The sequence below is a fragment of the Rhyacophila brunnea genome, unplaced genomic scaffold, assembly GCF_057557595.1.
Source record: "Rhyacophila brunnea isolate RB1 unplaced genomic scaffold, BYU_Rbru_1.0 scaffold_23, whole genome shotgun sequence".
Classification (NCBI taxonomy): domain Eukaryota; kingdom Metazoa; phylum Arthropoda; class Insecta; order Trichoptera; family Rhyacophilidae; genus Rhyacophila; species Rhyacophila brunnea.
The window spans coordinates 2,881,611-2,902,463 of record NW_028232893.1 but is presented as its reverse complement, the minus strand read 5'-3'; the positions used below and the strand labels follow the sequence as shown (position 1 = coordinate 2,902,463).

The 20,853-nt window shown below is 36.7% G+C and overlaps 1 protein-coding gene across 3 annotated transcripts in view; it reads right to left on the bottom strand.

Annotated features, from left to right (window-relative positions):
• Positions 1–20,853, bottom strand: part of Mhcl (Myosin heavy chain-like) — a 477,652-nt gene that overhangs the window by 15,645 nt on the left and 441,154 nt on the right. For all 3 annotated transcript variants that reach the window (XM_085950232.1, XM_085950231.1, XM_085950233.1), the window contains one exon: positions 690–833. In XM_085950232.1, the coding sequence (XP_085806358.1) occupies positions 690–833 (144 nt within the window). The remainder of the gene's footprint in view (positions 1–689; positions 834–20,853) is intronic.

The following is a 20,853-nucleotide window of genomic DNA, read 5'->3' as shown; positions in this document are numbered from 1 at the left end:
CCAGTTAGTGTGTTCTGCCAGAACAGAGACGATATTTTGCTAACGTGTCCACATAAATATGGAGATTTTGTATGTGAGGGAGTGGCATGCTGATTGGTATAAGTCAAAGCAGACGAGGGACACATATCAGCGACCATCAGTTTTAATAATAGTAATTCTATTATTATCATAGACATAGATGACGCAATTCGACGCCCACGGTGGCCGCGCGGCTTAAGCGTTGGACTATCACGCCGTGGGTCTCAGGTTCGAATCCTGGGTCTGGCAAGTACACATATTGTTTTTCAATTTGTGTGCGAGTCAGGGTATGGATCGAATAGGTTGAGCAAGTGGCTGACATCCATTTCTCGTAAAAAACAAAATCTGTTAATACAAACCTCTACTCTGTGGAGGCCCATAATATGATCCTATTAGGATCGGACATGGTCGAAAAAAGAGAAAAAAGATGACGCAAAGCATTTAATCTCGCGATGTATAATACTTTAAATATGGACAAATAAATCAACTTGCATTATTTAGGTACGACACTAACTGCATTGTAAAAATACCACAGTAATGCATAATGCGATTCAAGTTTAAAAGAATATGACTGAGGTTTCGCCTTTCGGCATCCTCAGGCCCATGACTTATGAAAATAACTATGTATGAATCAGCCAACAATTTACAGTACATATTAAATTGATCAGTACCTGTTGTAGTGTGGTGTTGACATTTTTGAGCGCGAGGAGGTCTCTCTCTAACCGCAGCCTTTCCGAGGTCTCGGCGCCGAGGCGCTCGGAAGCCAGCGACCCTGCCGACTGCTCCACCGCCAGCTCCGCGGTCATCTCCGACAACTGGAAAGAGAAGAAGAAAAAACAATGTTAATTGAATAATTAAATAAACACCCAGTTTCATAAATTTTAACGGTGTCAAATAAGCTGTAATAATCCAGACATTCTATTTGAATTACACAGATGAAACCGTGCCTAATTAAAATATAAATTGAATTGCATCTTGTAGTTAATAAATTCATGTAATTAAATTATTTATTTAAGGCTATACTTCAGTTGAGGCATGGTCTAAAAAGATCGTGCCTAGGCGATGCGCGGATTGTGAAAATGACACGTGCCGAACGAAATATAATTTGTCATAAAAATTCAACACGCGTCCATTTAATGTTATGTTTATTGTTCTATTAGTAATAATATATTCATTGACATGTTATCATTTTCAAGTAAATGGGTAACGTTTTTAAGTCATCTTTACGCGATTCCCCGACGCCATCACAAAACAAATTGACGTGTTCACAGCTCGATATTCGCTCTCCGATTGAAAGCCAGTCCGAAATTTCGTCACACCTATAGTTAAAAATTATTTGCCGTTTCACTGAAGTATGCTCTTAAGGTAAGGAGGGGGCCTCGTAGGCTAGTGTGTAAGGCGCCTTTTAACCGGGAGCCCCGAGTTCGATTCACAGTGAGGTCACAATACATTTATGTGATTTTCTCAAAGCCTGGGGGTTTGTGATTGTTTCTCTTCTCAATATTATATTAATAAATACACTGCTGTCGTTGGCATGTCCAGGATATTTGGTAGGGCCCTTTATCCATCGCCAAGGTTAAGGGCAGCGTTTCCCAAATGGTGTTTATTCCGCGGAGCCTCAGGGTTATGCCGTGTTAACAAAGGCGTAGGGTGGAGGTAGGTTGTTAAGATTCGCCATAAATAGTGCACATTAAACTTTTTCAGACATACATATTTGTTTTCATTGAAATAAGACTACAATTTACAGATTCGTTAGTTTTTAATTAATTAATTCAATTAAACCCTGAGAAACCAAGCCATAATAAAATAGTCAAAAAATACATGTCTATCTATAAAATATCTAAAATTATACAATTAAATCATACTATCATATTTTTTTATTTATTATAGTTTGGTTTAGGCAGGGCTTAATGAATTAAAAAAAATGAAACAACAATATGTGTAATATGTATTTTTAATCCAACAAAAAAAACAAAAAAAAAAGTGTGCACAATTTTGTCGTATCGCCCAAATTAGACCAAAACTAATATGGTTTCGTTTAGGTAGGATTTAATTGTTTTTTTAAAAACTAACTAACACCATCTGTAAATTGTAGTCTTGGTTCAATAAAAACAAATACATATGACTAACAAAGTTTAGTGTGCACCATTTATAGCGAATCTTAACAGCCCACCTCCACCGTTCGCCACTGTGCCGTGTATGTGTTGAGTTTTTTTTTTTTACATTTTTAAATAAATCCACTTCAATTATTGAGATGTCCTCACTGGTAGTCAAGTAACATGCGACCCCTTGCCATATAGGATAAATAATCATTTTTATTAGTCAGAAAACACAATTAAAATAATTATACAAAATAATCTAAATGTGAATTAACATTTAATTAGATACTTATGCCAATCTAAATATCACATCAAATTGTATCGCACGACCACATACTTTCATAATATATCTGGAGGAAAATAACGCCGCAGGCGACTTTTTTTTACTACCGCAAAAAATTGTGTGTTTATCCCACTCATTGACCTGCTACGCCCCCCCCTGAGAGGTCATTAGACCTCGTGGCCTGTTGTAGTGTTAAAAAGGCATATACATATAGCAGTGGCGAGGGGTGAAGGTAGGCTGGTAAGATTCGACATAAAAAGTGCACACTAAGCTTTGTCAGTTATATTTATATGTTTTCATTGAACTAAGAATAGAATTTACAGATAGTGCTGGTAAGTTTTTAAAATTCAATTAAATTCTGCCTAAACCAAACCATAACAGTTTTTGTATGCTATTGGCAATCCGACAAAAATATTAAACACTTTTTCAGTCATACTTATTTGTTTTCGTTGAATTAAGAACACTTTTTACAGCTGTAGCTGGTCAGTTTTTTAAAATTCATTAAGCCCTGCCTAAACCAAACCGTAATCGATAAAAATATTCTTCTATCTATGGTTAAGTGGCATAATTTTAGATATTTTTTTATAGATAAACAAATATTTGTTTAATATTATGGATATTAGGCAGGGTTTAACTGAATTTAAAAAACTTACAAACACGATCTACCTACAGCTACACATTGTAGTGTAATGAAAACAAATACGTTTGACTGACAGCGTTTAGTGTGTCCTATTTATGTCGGATATAACAGCCTACCTCCACCCTTCGCCACTGAAATATAGGTATATTATATAATTGCTTAGTACGGAGTCTTTAACACGGCGGTGTGACAAGTAGAACTTAGAATAATTACAAGATAAAAGGAACTTTTTATAAAGTAGAACGTTTTTAAATTTTCTGTTGAATCATAATATAAACTTGACTTGACTAGCTTAAACGATCATAGAATACTGAAATGTCATATTGATATTTCATTTTGATTTCCATAGCACACGTATGTATTAATTATTTAATTGCTAGGACCCCAGACCCTAGCAACCAATAATGGTGACGAAATAACTTTTCATAAAAAACAGAACTGACTGAAAATGAATTCAATTCTACTTAAAGATGGCTAAAAGTATTAAAAAATGCATTGGCATTGTGTTCTGATATATTCTAAAAGTTTCAAATGTCTGGCTAGTCGGGAAGTACCGGACAAATAAGAATACGAGATAAGAAAAACGTTGTAATAAAAATGAGGCAATTGTTTGTCAACAATATAATAACAGATATGTCATTAAAACGAGACACCAATAAACAAGTACAAAGTAAACACAGTCACATATCGACAATAAAGTCTTAGTATTATCACAACTCCACTAACTGAAGAATTTTCACAGTAATTATTCATAATGCAGGCACTCCATTGGCGAGCCAAAATTCTGAGGACAATAAATCGTCCGATTTCTCTATGTACTGCTACTGATCAACGATAGAGTAAGAAGTCGAGCTGTCAAAAGTTGCGATTATCGCAATGTCTTCCGATAACCCTAAAATGTTGTGTTATTAACATGTAGATTTGCATAAAATAATATAGCAGTGAAAACAAAACGAGTTTTACGTTTTCTTTTAAGAATTTTATAAATTCAAATTTAAAAAATATTGATAAATCACTCATTTTCTAAGATGATAAATTAACAAATGAATCAATAAAAACATTTAAAACAATTGCAGGCTTTTTTCGGTTCGAATAATTGTATATTTTGAATGTCACATCGAATTTACGTGGTGACTGACGGACGAATGCTGGCTACTCGGAGAGTAAAATATAAAATATGATTGAAATTCAACGAACCTGTGGGTCTATTCTATGTTAACCACCGCCAAACTGCCCTTCCAAGGAAGAAGGTAGTAAGTCGCAAAATTTGTGGAATTGAGTTATGAATGCCATCCGTTAGGTAATTTTGAAAGCTATATATTCTGTTCACTTTAAAATCAGTATTTTCACTAAAATACCGTTAAAATCCTTAGTGAAAAAATAGACATCTTCTTAAATAATACATTTTTTTTAGCAAAAAGGCAGTAATTTCACCTATTCATTGCAGTTATTGCTTGTTTATTATTACTTTGTTTGTATTTTAATATCCTACTAATAAAAATTACCTTCGTTTTTTATTAATTCACAGTACTAAAGTTTGAGAAAAAACACATTATGTCATTTATCTCGAAAGTGTGTGGGAGTCAGTTACTGCCTTCTTCCTTAGAAAGGCAGTAAAAGTGATAAAGTGATAAATATTATCAAACTAGGCTTGTATCAAAGTATTAGCACTTATTGTAACAATTACAATACGTTGGTTGTATTGTCGCAATAAGTGCTATATTTTAACAGCACATCTCTTGCTGCTGTTAAACTACAGCACTTATTGCAACAATTACAAGCAACGTATTGTAATTGTTCCAATAAGTGCTAATACTTGGATACAAACCTACCCTAAGTTTGATAATATTTATCACTTTAGCGGTCGATAAGTATAGAATAGACCCACTGGTCTGCGGACTTATAAGTCTTGGGGTGGTCCACGGGGAAAAAAGTTCCGAAGACTGTAAATCGTCTGACTTGCGTGTCAATGGAGCACATGCATAACAGTAATAGAAATACATATATGCATTTTGGAAAAACCTGATCGACAGGCAGTCAAATAAATTAACAAATAATTGCATCATGAGAATATAAACTACATAATATAGGTATGATTTTTGGAATATTGGAAAATTCTTTTTCTAACATGACAACCCGTTTCATTAAAAAACATAATATATCGCGGATTAGTATCGAATATAAATGAGTAATATCATATTTTTATCAATCAAATAAATGGTTACGAGGGATCACTCAGGGACACCGCCGAAAATATTGGCGGCCGGTGCAGGAAGACAAAAATTCAACAGGCGAACTGAGCTGCTGTACCTTGGTTCGTCCGCCCATACTGTCCACCGTTTTTATACTCAAACTATATAATGACACCCACGGTGGCCGCGCGGCTTAAGCGTTGGACTATAACGCCGTGGGACCCAGGTTGGAATCCTGGGTCTGGCAAGTACACATCTTGTTTTTCAATTTGTGTGTGAGTCAGGGTATGGACCGAATAGGTTGAGCAAGTGGCTGACATCCATTTCTCGTAAAAATAAAAACAAAATCTGTTAATACAAGCCTTTACTCTGTGGGGGCCCATATGATCCTATTAGGGACGGACATGGTCGGAAGAAGAAAGAAGATAAGACAAAATTGTGCACACTTTTTCATTCATACTTTATTTGTTTTCGTTGGATTAATGATATATATTACAGACATTGTTGGTTCATTTTTTAATTTCACTAAAACCATACTAAGTATCTTCTTTCTTCTTTCGACCATGTCCGATCCTAATAGGATCATATGGGCCTCCACAGAGTAGAGGTTTGTATTAACAGATTTTTGTTTTTTTACGAGAAATGGATGTCAGCCACTTGCTCAACCTATTAGGTTACCCATACCCTGACAGACACAAATTGAAAAAAGTATAATAAATAAAAAACAAATATTATTCTATGTAAATAAAACATCCAAAGTCATTTATGATTCAATTACATAATTTTAAATATTTTATAGATAGACGAGTATTTTTTATAAACTATTATCTATTATGGCTTGGCTATCGCAGGGTTTAACTGTGTTTTAAAAACCATCAACATCAACTTACTGTAAAAATGTATTCTTATTTCAATGGAAATAAATACGTATGACTGACAAAGTTTAGTGTACACTATTTATGGCGGATCTTAACAGCCTACCTACACCCTTCGCCACAACCAATGGATCGAGATAACCAAACCAATTATAATTATATTTATTGTCAGATAGGTAAAAATCAGAAATACTTGCCCATTGATAACAAAAACACAAGTAAATAATTGGTAATTACATTTGTAAATACACGTCGCACAGCGTAAAAATTTAAACAACAAATGCGTCCAGGCTAGTATGACAAATTCAGTCAAGCGAGATAACAAGAAATTCGATAGGTTTTGTGACGGACTGACTGCTATGTATGTATCATATAATTCATATCATATCATTAGTATATTTTTGGTACCTTCCTGATAACAACACTATTCCACAATACTATAATGAACAAACAAATAATAAGCAGTACTAAATTTGTTCCTTACTAAACTTGCCAACGGTGTCCGCGCGGCTTAAGCGTTGGACTATAACGCCGTGGGTCCCAGGTTTGAATCCTGGGTCTGGCAAGTACACATATTGTTTTTCAATTTGTAGGTGTCAGGGTATGGACCTAATAGGTTGAGCAAGTGGCCGACATCCATTTCTAGTAAAAAAAATAATCTGTCAATACAAACCTCTACCCTGTGGAGGCCCATATGATCCTATTAGGATCGGACATGGTCGAAAGAAAGAAACGTGTTCCAGTCAGTTTAATAATCGCAGCCCTCGTAGCCCAGTGCGTAAGGCGCCGGCCTTTCGTCCGTGGGATTTAGGTTCGATTCCAGTAAGATCACAATCATGGCCCCCACAAGGGAGAGGGGGCAGACAAGGCTCTAGCCTGGGGCCCGGCGTAGTGGGTCAACCAGATAATTAAAATAAAAAATAAAAAAGTCGTCAGCTATTATACTATTACTATATTATTTGTATTAGGTATATTATATTTTAATTAGTACAATATATTTCCACCAAGAATTAACAGTGAAAATCATTCAATAAAATATGGACATTTTCCATGATTTCCACGGGGAAAAAATATTTAAAAAGAAAATCGCTCGAACGGAAAAAAAATCTTCCATAAAAAATGTCGAGAATTTTCAAGAATTGTTGTAGGTAGAAGAAGATTCCTTTGATTCTCCACAAATTGCTCAATATCCAAAGCATGATCTGGTACAACCCCCAGGATAGGGAAAAAGTAGGTACTGCAATTTGATCGTCGACCCGGCATCAAGAGAATAATAAGCCAAAAGTCCGCGCGACCAATTTCCCGTGCGCGCAATTGTCAGCGGCGATCAATCTTCCGCGGATCCACTTTTGACCTACTCTGAAATTCATTCGTCTGGCTCCGTCAACTTCAGCCAGTCGCTCTGTCAATCAGGTGTGAACTTAAAAAAAAAAAGTGTAGTGAGAGTTGACCGGCTCTTCGGTAGGGCTAACCCACACGCCCAGCTAAATCTGTCGAAAGCGATTTTGGCGGTGGTCCAATGCGGACGCGCACTTCCTCTATGTATTTATTATTTGTTTCCCCGCTTACTTTCAACCGTGCCGCACATAATGCCGTCGATATTATGCGAAGTGCTAAATGCAACAACCGAATATACATAATTTACAAACAAACAAATATGTAACTACCAAAAAAATCTGACATCAAGTGGGATAGGAATCTGCATCCATTGGGTTCTAGCCAATGCGGTTAATCAATTAAACCACCTGCGTCTTACACATACAGCTAGGGCAGGGGTCGGCATAAGGGCTCGCGAGCCACATGCGGCTCTTTGCATATACGTTTGCGGCTCTTCAAACATAAGCTCCAATTTCACCTCATCTCAAACAGCCTTATAACTTTTATGAGATAGAGCCGCCGAACAAACTTAAGACTCGTACGGCATACTCTCTACCACTCTTTACTCTACACATATTCTGGTTCACTTCAGATGCAGTTAATAGATTTAAAAAGCAAGGAACTGTGGAGCAACAAATTCACAGATGTGACCAGCCGCTTGGAAGAACTCGAAAGAGAGAAATCCAATTTGATTTCTCAGCACAAGTGGACAGCTAGAAAACAACTGCCTAAAATAGAAACAATAATATTTGATACAATATGGAATAGTTTGCCTGAAACATATGACACGTAAAAAAAACTAGCTTTTGGTATTCTCACAATCTTTGGCTCTACATATATATGCGAACAAACATTGTGATGATTATGAACCAAAAAAAAAAAAAATTTAGAAGCAGAAGAACGGATGAAAATTTACAATAATGTATTCAATTAAACATTTACTCACAAACTCACAAACTCACAAACAGCACTCACCAAAAGGTAAATACACACTGGACAACGAATACCTACAATTAATGTGTATCCGCATACTGCGTGTCACGTTTTGAAATGGATGAGTCTACAGAGGAGTCGGGACTATCTCGCTCCCCATACGACGCTACAAATTTCTCGAATGCCGCAAAGTTGCCCTCGGTTTCTATCAGATCTGCGTGTCCAACTGGGCCCGTGTGAGGACGGACCCTGGCAAACCGCTCCGCTCGTTCGGGTTCCATAAGCGGGTCATGCCCAGAGGTGCAACCCGGCCCATCGACTATCAAGCCAGACTCGTGGAGTCAGTTAGAAACAGCTAAAGTCCATCGCGGTATGTACCAATAGCGAAGGGTGGAGGAAGGCTGTTAAGATCCGCCATAAATAGTGCACATTAAACTGTGTTAGTCAGACGTATTTGTTTTTATTGGTTTAAGACTACAATTTACAGATGGTATTGATTAGTTTTTAAAAATTAATTGAACCCTGCCTAACCAAACCATAATAGTTTTGGCGTATTTTGGGCGATATGATATGAAATTGTGCACACTTTTTCATTCATACTTATTGGTTTTTGTTATATTAAGAATAACTACATATTATTACACAAATCGTTGGTTCATTTTTTAAATTCATTAATAAAACTAAAACTAAGGCCTAAACCAAACTATAATAGATAAAAAATATTATAAGGTATAGGTATCTATAAAATATTCAACGTTATGTATTATTTAATTGCATAATTTTAGATATCATGGCTTGGTTTCGCAGGGTTTAATTGAATTTTAAAAACTAACCAACACAATCTGAAAATTGTAGTCTTTTATGCCAATGAAAACAAATACGTATGACTGACAAAGTTGGGAATGGGACAACTGGACGCCAGGACAATTGGACGCCGCACTGTCGTAGACACGTAACAGAACGTAGACGATGAATTTTAATCAGTTTCTATCTACTACTTAGTAGTTTTAATTCATTTTACTCTTAACATATTAATTATTGCGGATTATTGCGGATTCAGAATTACCATGACTTTATATAAAAATAAAAACTCTTTTTTCATTAGAACTTAAACATATGCACGATTAAATCATTATTTACGTGTGCATATTTAAATTCTCACGAACTATTAAATCATAATATAATAATTTGAATATAAATAATAATATTAAATATTAAGTACGTATAAGTACCTAACGTCTATTTATTTTCGAATTGCGTGGCGTCCAGTTGTCCCGGCGCCAAATCGTCCTAGACCCGACAAAGTTAGTGTGCATCATTAATGGCGGATCATAACAGCCTACCTCCACTATTCGCCACTGGTATGTAGTGCCAGATAAAAAAAACTGAGTTACGTCAAAGAAACGTTATATTAAATGGAAAGCCCCCATGTTGATTTGTGTTATTGTGTGATATAAGAAAATGACATAATACTGTGTACGCAACTTGGAACAGATGCGGAATTGTCGCTCCAGCGGCCTGTGACAGAAGCGCTACGTGCCAAAAACCGAACGTAAAAAATAAGAAACACGAAAAAACGAAGTGCATAATGAACACCTCTCATAGAAGAAGCATAACTCATTATAAAAGCCGCCTAAACGAACTTTTACCGATTTTCGCTTCCGTGAATAACTTGTTTAATGACGAATTAATTTTGGAAAAGCGCGCGTGGGCAAAGCGAAAAAATAAACTTAACCATTATAGAAGCAATTAGGACAGATGAGGTTTATTTAGGGTTTTTATTCGATACTTTGGTAGGCGAAGTATAACGTCATGTTCACAGAACAGATTAGATAATAAATATAATTCAAATAGACTATACCGCAATACACTACATTTTGAAGCAGGGTTTTGAATGTGTGAGTATCCTATGAAAATGAATCACATTATAGACGTGCAATAGCGTGTGTTGCAACCTTCAAATACACCAATATTGAATGAGCGTCAGTGCATAAAACCGAGAGCAGTTGTCAGAACGAAGGTCTTGCTTAGAATGACGTATTTTTGACACGTGTTTAATAGTTTATCCCACATTCTTCCACATTCGAGATCGGTTTTCTGTTACTCCACATCCGGTAGGTATTTCAGTTCCCATTAATTCTGTGTTCCCTGGTCATGATGCTATATATTAAATTGTGTTATGTAGATATATGTGGCAGGCGCGCACACAACGGGTGGGGGTGGGGATGGATGGGAGGGTTGAAAACAAATTATTTACGCAACTGGAATAGTGTTTCTTCTTATTTTACGTCAGGATCTCATGACTGAGCCCATGAACGGGTTGTCCCCACTCCTCTCGGCAATCTACGACCCGCAAAGCCTACTGAAAGATCCGCGGCACTGAAACATTGGTACTATTTGAGGCATCTAATGATTGCTTTAATATTCCGATACGACATGCCTAAAAGACAAGACAGCGCGGACGACACAAACGGACACTATCAATCCTAATAATTATGACTCGCAAGTATTTCTAAGTAACAACCCTTAGTTATACATGCTTTATCGCTAGACTTAAAGTGCGGAGTCTCTGGATATGGAGAATGTATCTGGAACAGTGCTCTATTCCACGGTTTAAGTAATGAAATAACACCGTGTGAAAGTAGCGACACCTTTAAATTCTATGAAATTATTGGGTCTCTAATCGCAAGTAATGTTTGTATGAACATAGATGATTGAGGCCTTTGAAGAAATGAGAAAGATCAGTTGATACCTATATAGACAAAAATATATTTAAAAGAAAATTAACAGTCTTATATTGTCGTGGGTCCCAGATTCGGATGCTGGGTTTGGCAAATACACATATTATTTTTCAATGTGTGTTTGGAGTCAGAGAATGGATCTAATAGGTTGATCAAGTGGCTAAAATCCATTTCTCCACAGTGGGGGCCCATATGTCCTTCTTAGGGTTGGACATGGTTTAAAATATATAAATATATTATTCTGAAATTGTTGACCCGTTGTGAAAAATAAGGAAAGCAGATAATAACATAATACACCCTTTCGTTGTATCATGACTACTTGAGCATGCACTTTTCTGATAGATGAAACAAATATAATATAATTTCGAAAATTTCAAAAGCATTATAATGGAGTTCTACCACGTAAAACAGAACCACATATATTATGTACGCTCAATACTGAGGGCCCTATATTTTTTTACACGCTACGTCAATTGCTAAGTCAATAAACAGAGTATTCAATGAATGAAACAATGTCAAATTTAAAATAAGATATATTTCTCAAGTTGTCTCGTGTTATATTCAAATATAATATGCCCACCTGTTGAGTGTTAATGAAAACATTGCAAGGTGAGAGAATTTCAGAATTGAAACGAGACAGACTCTGAATAAAATCCTTTGATATGTAATGGCCCACACTTACTTAGTAAATAATATAAATAACATTTCAATAAAATGTATTCATAATGCTAATAAATTTACGTTGTTTATTTTAACAATAGTTTTAAATCACTTTGTATTTACGAGGAATAACATTGTGTTCAATTTACGGGATTTGCGTGTCGTTCTCATCGTCGGCATTCTCTTGTTTTCATATTAAAATATGTAGTATTACATTATTACATATGAGTTTATCGAAACATTGTTTAACTGTCAACAAGACAAGTAAGGTAACTCGAGGACAAATTCTGAACATCAGACAACTAATAGAAAAATGCAAAGAGTTTAATACCCCTATGATGTTATGCTTTATTGACTATCAGAAGGCATTCGACTGCGTAAGATGGAACTGTATGTGGAAGGTACTTCTGGAAATGGGAGTTCCATCACACCTTACCTGTCTCATCAAAAACTTATATAACAATAGCCACACAAAGGTAAAAGTAAATAGTGCGTTTTCTGAGAGTTTCCGAACCGAGAAGGGAGTTCGACAGGGATGTGTTTTATCTCCCCAGTTATTCAATATATATGCAGAGCATATAATGCGAAGAGCAAGGTCATTGGCAAGGCGGAATAACAATTGGTGGCCAGAAAATAAAGAACTTAAGATTCGCAGATGATACCACTCTAATCGCTGCTGATGAAAGAGAACTCACAGAGCTGCTACACCGAGTAGAGGAAGAGAGTCGCAAATACGGCCTCCTTATTAATAGGAATAAAACCAAGTTAATGGTTGTTGATCGGGCCAACCTTCTACCAACACTAGTACACTCCAAAACCTCGAAACAGTCGACGAGTTTGTATATCTGGGATCGACCATCAATGGAAAGGGCGGATGCGAAGCGGAAATAAGAAGGCGCACACAGATTGCAAAAAATGCGATGACACGCCTTACCACTATATGGAAGGATCGGGGAATTTCGATTGCCATAAAAATAATGCTTGTGCAGACATTAGTATTCTCGATATTTCTATACGGAGTCGAGTCGTGGACCCTGAAGGCAAGAGAACGGAAGGCAATTGATGCCTTTGAGATGTTGTGTAGGCGCCGAATGCTTCACATTTCTTGGACGGAGCACATGACGAACCAGTCAATCATCCAGAGACTGAAGTTAAAGGAACGGCTCTCGACGATATGTCTGAGAAGAATTCTGCAGTTTTTTGGACATATTGTCAGGCGCGGACCGGACAACCTGGAGAGACTGGTAGTTTTGGGTAGCCTCCAAGGAAGGCGAAGCAGGGGAAGAGCGTCTGCGCGATGGAGCGACCAAGTGAAAGAGCTGACTGGGGGATCCATTCTGCCCTGAAAGAAGCGGAAGATCGAGAAGGATGGTAAGTCTTGGTCGCTCAAAGGATGGCGAAATTTAAATGTGGTCACGATCCTCAGCCATGAGTGCACGACCAAGAAGAAGAAGTATTCATATAATGATATCTACTGTCCAGCAAAAACTTCTTCTCCACGTGTTAAAACTGTGAACTAACAGCCCCTCCTGTTTAGTTAATCGCACTTCCATTTTCAAATGAGGAACGCCCCTAAATTTATCATTTCATTTTACACATTTTACACTGAGATCTATAAATTTACGTAATTTGATGCTTTTTATAATAAAAATATGTCTAAAACAATCAGGAAAAATATTAAAATTATTATTAGTAAACTTTAAGTTTATTGCGGAGAAGAACATTAGTCGTATCTAAAGAGAGAAGATAGATTATTTAAACACGCGTTGCCGCCATGACAGGTATGTCACTGAGAAGTCTTCTATATGCGACTACAACGACTTCCGGTTGTCGACGAGATCTTGCTGTCGGACAGTAGAAATACATTCATATTACTTCCATAATAAACCTTTGAAATTCGGCCCCAGTGTCATCATATTGTCTAAGCAATAGTACAAAGGTCTAAAAATTATAGTACAGCTTCCAATTAAAAAAAAATGTGGAATCAAAACTATAGCACTTTACTATAATAATAAACCATGATGGCCGCGTGGCTTACGCGTCGGCCTATAATGTCGTGGGTCCCAGTTTCGAATCCTGGGTCTAGCAATTACACATTTATATTTTTTATAATTTGTGTATGAGTCAGAGTATGGACTTAATAGGTTGAGCAAGTGGCTGACATCCATTTCTCGTAAAAACAAAATCTGTTAATACAAACCTCCACTCTGCGGAGACCCATATTATGATCTTATTAGGATCGGACATGGTCGAAAAAAATGCCAATTACGTTAGTATAACAAAAAATGTTGGCCAGTAAAGAGAATTGTTATTTTAGTTCATGTAACTAGTTCATGTCATCGGTCATTGTGCAAAGGGCCGGTCACGTGACACGTACGGAAAAAGGACCTCGTGTTTAATGGTTAGAAAGACGGAGAAGAAGATCAGAGGACCGGACAGAGTGAAGGAAACTGCTTGACGTTGTCAAGGTCCACCCCGGGCTGTAGTGCCAGAGGATAGAGTTTTATATACAGGTGAACTAGTAAGTCAAAGTTAGGCAGGTGGACATTGAAGTTAATGGCCCCACCAAACCACACTCGCCCCGCACTACCAAACCTTATTTTTACCACAGTATTCTTATGACTGAGAATGTCTTAGGAGCAGTTACTTAAGACTAAGGTCGCCATGCACTCAAACGTGCTTTGACTGAATTTACATGACTTTAAGTTAAGTTACCCATGGGAGACATGAGCACGGAGAGGCGATATTATAAATTGTAGTAAGTAACAAATTGAAGCTAATACAAAACTGCCGAACATTCTAAGTGAAGAGATCTTCATTTTCAATAAAATTGGCCTTTGTGGAGACCATGTCTGGACCACGATGGGCCCAACAGCTGGTTGAACCGACTTGAGCAGCTCTTCCCTTTCCGTACACATTTTAGGACATTCCCAGAGTATGTGGTTGGCAGGTGGAGAAAGCGACTAGAAGTGATAATACTAAAAATATGTATATTATTTTTATATTGTTACCCACATACCACCGGCACCGATTGCCCAACTCTCGGCCGATCGACCACTGGATTCGACTTTCCGATCGTAAATTAGCAGCTCTCGGGATGTGGGCCAAATTATTTTTAAATCGCATCATATTTATAGAAATATTACGACCGACAATCATTCAATTTATTTGCATATTTAAAATAACATTAGCTACGAAACGCTACAAGGAGATTCATCCAAGATTTTAATGCTATACGCAGCAAGTTCTTCATTAAAAGTCCAATGCTGACACTTTTTTTGAGCATCCACTACTTACTGCTTTTTTGAGGACATCCATATTAATGTCTACACCATGGGTGGCTAACCTTTTCAGCAGCCGGGTCAAATTCTAAAAATGAGATTTCCTACCGGGCCGCACAACCGATTTTTTTTATTATACAAAACAAAAAAGAAATATATATTATATATTAATAAAATAAAACAAAAATGAGAATCAAACATATTTATTAGATTAGACTTTTTTTAAATAATAAAAATTAAACAAAATAGGTAATATAAAAATAATAAATTTTAGTGATAAGTTTGATTTTGTGTGGCAGAACCAATGACATTATTAATGGACAACGCACTCAATACAGTAGCTAGCAAGTAAAATCGTGCATAGCGACATTCGCACATGTATAGGTAGACGTCACGCAATTTCCATTATGCGATATCACGCATCGGGAATTTATAACAACATCACCTTTATTGTAATGGCGTTAGAACAGTGTTTCTAGTGTCAATGTTCATTTGATCGAACCCGTTCGAATCGAACCATTCGGCAGACCCGACAAAAAGCACTGGGAATTTATAGCAATCACCTTTATTGTAATAGCGTTAGAACAGATTATGCCATTCGGCAGACCCGACAAAAAAGTGAGTGTCATTTTTTTCCAGATGCTTCGTCCATATTAATGTCATTCGGCAGAACTAAGTGCATTAATATCGATATCGGGTGAGGTTGTTCCTACACGCAAACAGTTTTCCAAATGTACATCAGTGATTCTTGTTCTCACTCTGGATTTGATATGCTTCATCCGACTCAAAAGCTGTTCACACGTGTAAGTGTTTCCAAATAGCGAAGTCATTATTAGAGCATTTTTGTAAAATGCAGGATATTTCTCCTTATCCAAATATGTTTTGTAAAACTCTTCCAAACCAACCTGATGGAATTTCTCCTTTACCTGTTCATCGCAACATATTTCACAATGTTCCATTTGTAAATTTCCCGGTAATAAATTCACGCCAACGGAGAATGGCGTTGCAAATGCAGCAAAAACCACACCGTGCTTTTTAAAATCTTGAGCCAATATCGAATCTCAATTTGCGAAATTAGCAGCATTTAATATTATTTTTATTTTCTCACTGCTCCACGGGCCACAAGTTGACGCCCAGCGGGCCGCGGGTTGGCCACCCATGGTCTACACTCTATTCAAGTGGCGAAGGGTGGAGGTAGGCTGTTAATATCCGACATAAATAGTGCACACTAAACTTTGTCAGCCATAGGTATTTGTTTTCATTGAACTGATATTATAATTTGTATACAATGTCGGTTAGTTTTTAAAAGTCAACTAAACCCTGCCTAAACCAAACAATAATAGCTTAAGTATGATATGAGCGATTCGACAAAAATAGTGCACACTTTTTCAGTCATACTTATTTGTTTTCTTTAAATTAAAAATACAATATTATTACAGATGGTTTTGGTTGATAATAGTCAAAAATAGTTTTCTATTTATAAAATATCTAAAATTATGCACTTAAATCAAACATATATATTTTTATTATTTGACATATATTGTAGATATTTTATAGATATAAGAACACTTTTTATCGATTATCGTTTAATTTAGGCAGGGCTTAATGGATTAAAAAAAAACTATTTACCTAACACTATCGGTAATAATATATTCTTAATTAATAACGAAAACAAGTCGCTGGTTTAAAGGTAAAACTCATTATGTTACATTTTGATGTTCTGAGATAATGAGGTTTGAACATATTTTTTGCAATTAAAAATCCAATTTCAAATTAACATTTTTTCTTCTTTTTGTATAAAATGTATAAAAAATCAGAGAATACATTGAAGGTAATCAGATTCTATAAAAAAATTAGGAACATTTAAAAAAATGAGTTTTTGTACATAATGAGTTTTTCCACACACATGTTTGTTAGTAAAGTGATAGTACGTCAATACTTTGGCAAGGGTTTCGCAATGTTTTTTATTGTTTTGGATTCTTTTTTAGTAGGTACTTAAGACTACTACTAAGTACTAAAGAATAAAAAATATTTATTTTAACCAAAATAGGAATTAGTAACAATTCAAATTGAAAACAATTAAACATACACTGAGATTAATAATAATTATTTCACATTAATAATACACTGGTGATGGTAATAAGGATAAACCAATAATTATAATAAATTGAGGTAAGATAAACAGCAATAAAAAATATTCTTTATTCCTCAACAATGTCTTCCAAAACGTCTGGCTCTGGTAATGTGTCTAATGTGTTGCGATCTATATAGATGGTAAATTTTCAAATTAGATATTGGTAATATGGATTGATATGCACCTACTAATTGTGGAATAACATTACTCCGTCTCCCTTTTCCCGCTGCATAAATTTTTCTGTAAGGTCCTGTATGGTTATACCGATATTGGATAATTCCAGGTGATTTTTTCTCATAACGTAGACATTTAATTTGGAGCCACATTACTAGCTCTACATTTTCATCTATGTTCCTATTGCTTATTAATTTTAAATTTCTTCGTCATATTGGGTCTTCAATACCTACAATGTGCTACAACTCCAGAAGTTAGCGAAGGTAATACCATTTTCCTCGGCTTGTAAGATCAAGTCGACGTTGAAGCTTACTAGACAAGCCTTGCATGAAAATAGGTGCTCCATGCTTTGCATTTCACCACACTCGCAGGTTTGGTCCTCAGAGAACCCCCACTTCACCATGTTATCTCGGGTGCGCCCTGCCATGGTTTTCAGTCTGTTTAGAGCTTTCCATGTTCAGTACCCAAGACTGGCTCCATGCGGGAGGTGCTCTGCTGGCTTTACCCAATCTTTGAAACCCTCAGAGGCTAGGTTGGCCGCCCATGCGGATAGTCTATCTTATTCGGGTGAGACGGTCAGACGTATTATTGTTGTCGTCATAAAGCCTTTTCTGTATTTTAGCCTTGTTTTGCACATTTGATACCCATGCATGACTTGTCGCGGACTCTCTCTTGGGCTGCCTTTTCAACTAGGGCTGCAGTTTGGAGTCGGATTAGAGGGAAGCTATTCCTGAAAGCACGTGAACTTTAATGACAGGCGTGGATTTCAAGCACCCTGTCACGATCCGGCAGGTTTCGTTGAGCGCAGTCCACATGTCTCGTGTGCGCAGACATGTGCCACACCGGACAGGCATATTCGGCCACCGAGGTGCATAGTGCAAGGGCTGAGTGTATGTAGTTGAGCTCCCTACGTATTACTGCTTAGCTTTCTCAAGATACTGTTCTTTGCTGGTGTCTTCATTTTAGTATTAAGCGTCCGATCTAAGGTGATTCCCAGGTATTTGTTGGCTGTTTGTGGGTTCTAAATGCACCCCATCCCAAACAACATCAAGCAATTTCCCTGCGTCCATGTTTTGGAGATGGAACGCTCCTACCCGTGATGTACCTAGATTTGGCTTAAGTTGATTGAGGTCGTAGTATGTCTTTAACTCGCTTAATGTATCTTTAAGCTCTTTCTCAATCACTTCGAAGCTAATGCTTTGATATAACACGGCTAGATCATCTGCATAGAGGAAATGTTTTGTGTTTACTCCGATTGGCTGATCATTAGTATAAACGTTGAACAGTGTGAGTGCGAAGACGGTACCTTGTGAAAGGCCGTTCCGTTGTTGTCTCCAATGGCTGCGTTTTCCGTGCAGTGTTACAAAGAATCTTCGGTTGGCCAGGAGCTTTTCAATCACTCCTGTTATTTTGAAATCATTCAGGAGGTTGTAAACGTAAAGTTTACTCAGCAGAATTCTATGGTTAATTGTATCGTACGCGGCTGTTAAGTCTACGAAGGGAAACTCTTAATGTGATCGATAACCAGTTTCATGTTTGCCTCACTAGCTTTATTGGCTGGACTTTTTTCCCCTCTTCGGTCATTGTTTCTGAATGATCCAGTTTTGGCTTAATCCAGCTAAAGCTGTATTAATTGGTCCATTTGAAATGCATCACATTTTTAACGTTCAGGCAGTATTTTACATTAAACTTATTAACACCATCATTCTGATTATTTAGTATAAGTATCATTTATTCTCATCTTATACAAAAAATCATCCAGTAATATACAGTTGGCACAATATGATAGTTATAAACAATGCAAACCACAGATAATTCACTCACTAACTTACTTATATACATGTTTACAGTTCAGGAAAAAATCATTATGTGCGGGAATGACTTTTTCCTGAACATAAATCTGAAATAGGTACTGATAATGATTTCTTCCCCAGTTTTTTCCCGTTAATAAGATAGCTATCGTCACAGTGACCTTTTCCAGCAATAGATATCGTAAAAATTAGTGGATATAATGAAAAAACTCATTTTGGCCAAAAGTGCACATAATGAGTTTTACCTCCAAACCAGCGAAGTGTGCATGACTGAAAAAGTGTGCACTATTTTGTCGGATCGTCCACAGCATGCCTAAACTATTATAGTTTGGTTAAGGAAGAGTTTAATTGAATTTTAAAAACTAACCAGCACCGTCTACAAATTGTATTCCTAGTTCGATGGAAACAAATAAATATGACTTGTCAAGTTTAGTGTGCACTATTAATGTTGAATCTTAACAGCCTACGTTCACCCTTCGCCACTGGTCTTATAATGTTATTGATAATTAATTATCAATTTAGACAAAAATATTTCACGCATGAGAAATTAAAGAACTTGAATAAATTATATACCTACTTATTTTTCTGATAAAATGTATAAATAAAGGAGCATAAAAATATTTACTTCAAGCGAAAAACAAATCGAATCAGAAAAAAAAACATTTCTTCTGCATAAATGACTCACAAATACACGACGATCAGTATCAAATTGCCACAAATAAAATATAGGTACTTAATAAAGTTGGAAACATCTCAGATATAATTTTGGTCCGAGTGGGATTCGAATGGGTAGGTATACGTATTTCGTTTGCCGAGAGTGTCATTAAGCTACAGTGATATCCGTCTCGCAAATAACTGCAATGTTTTAAAACTACGTCAACGGATTATTAGTTACTGTCTTTATCATGGCCCCCACATCTTGAAGCGGGCCTGTAGGCCAGGATCTTTGGCTTACAAAATGAATTTCTGTCCAGGCTTGTTACTTGGGTACCACAAAAGCAGGTCGCGATCAGTGCTTCATAATAAATCAATAAATCAACTGGATTTATTTAAAAAAAATCTAAAAATACACAGAATACCTTTAATATTTGGGTTCCGTGGAAACCACTTGGGGAACACTACTGTAGAAAATCACACTATCCTTAATCTTAGCGATAGGTAGGGAGGCCCGCTGTAGATCCTAGCCTGGGGGCACCGTTTCAGGATTTGGGGGCCATGGTCATAACATTGAAGTTAATCCCTCCAAACCAAAACCCGCCACGCAAAACACCTGGTCTTAATCGAGCGTATCACGTGGCCCGACATTGGCGATGTGAAGCATCTAGTTCAGTTTTAGGGCGGGAATTTCCTAGGAGAAGATACCCAAGACTAAGGTTTCTACGCTCAAGTGAGCTTTGACTGAGTTTAAAGTTACTTTCTAATGCAAAGTGCCGGGGAGAGGAGCACAGGGAAATTATAAAAATAAAAATGATTCTAGTGTCTATATAACAAAAATAATGAAGCTAATCATACGGACAGCAAAAATAGTAACAAGTACATATGCATTGTAATAAAATAAGAGTACGGTACACTCTGATCACACGATAAAATGTTTAACCCCTTCGCCGCCAATCACTTGTGTAGCCGAACGCTTGC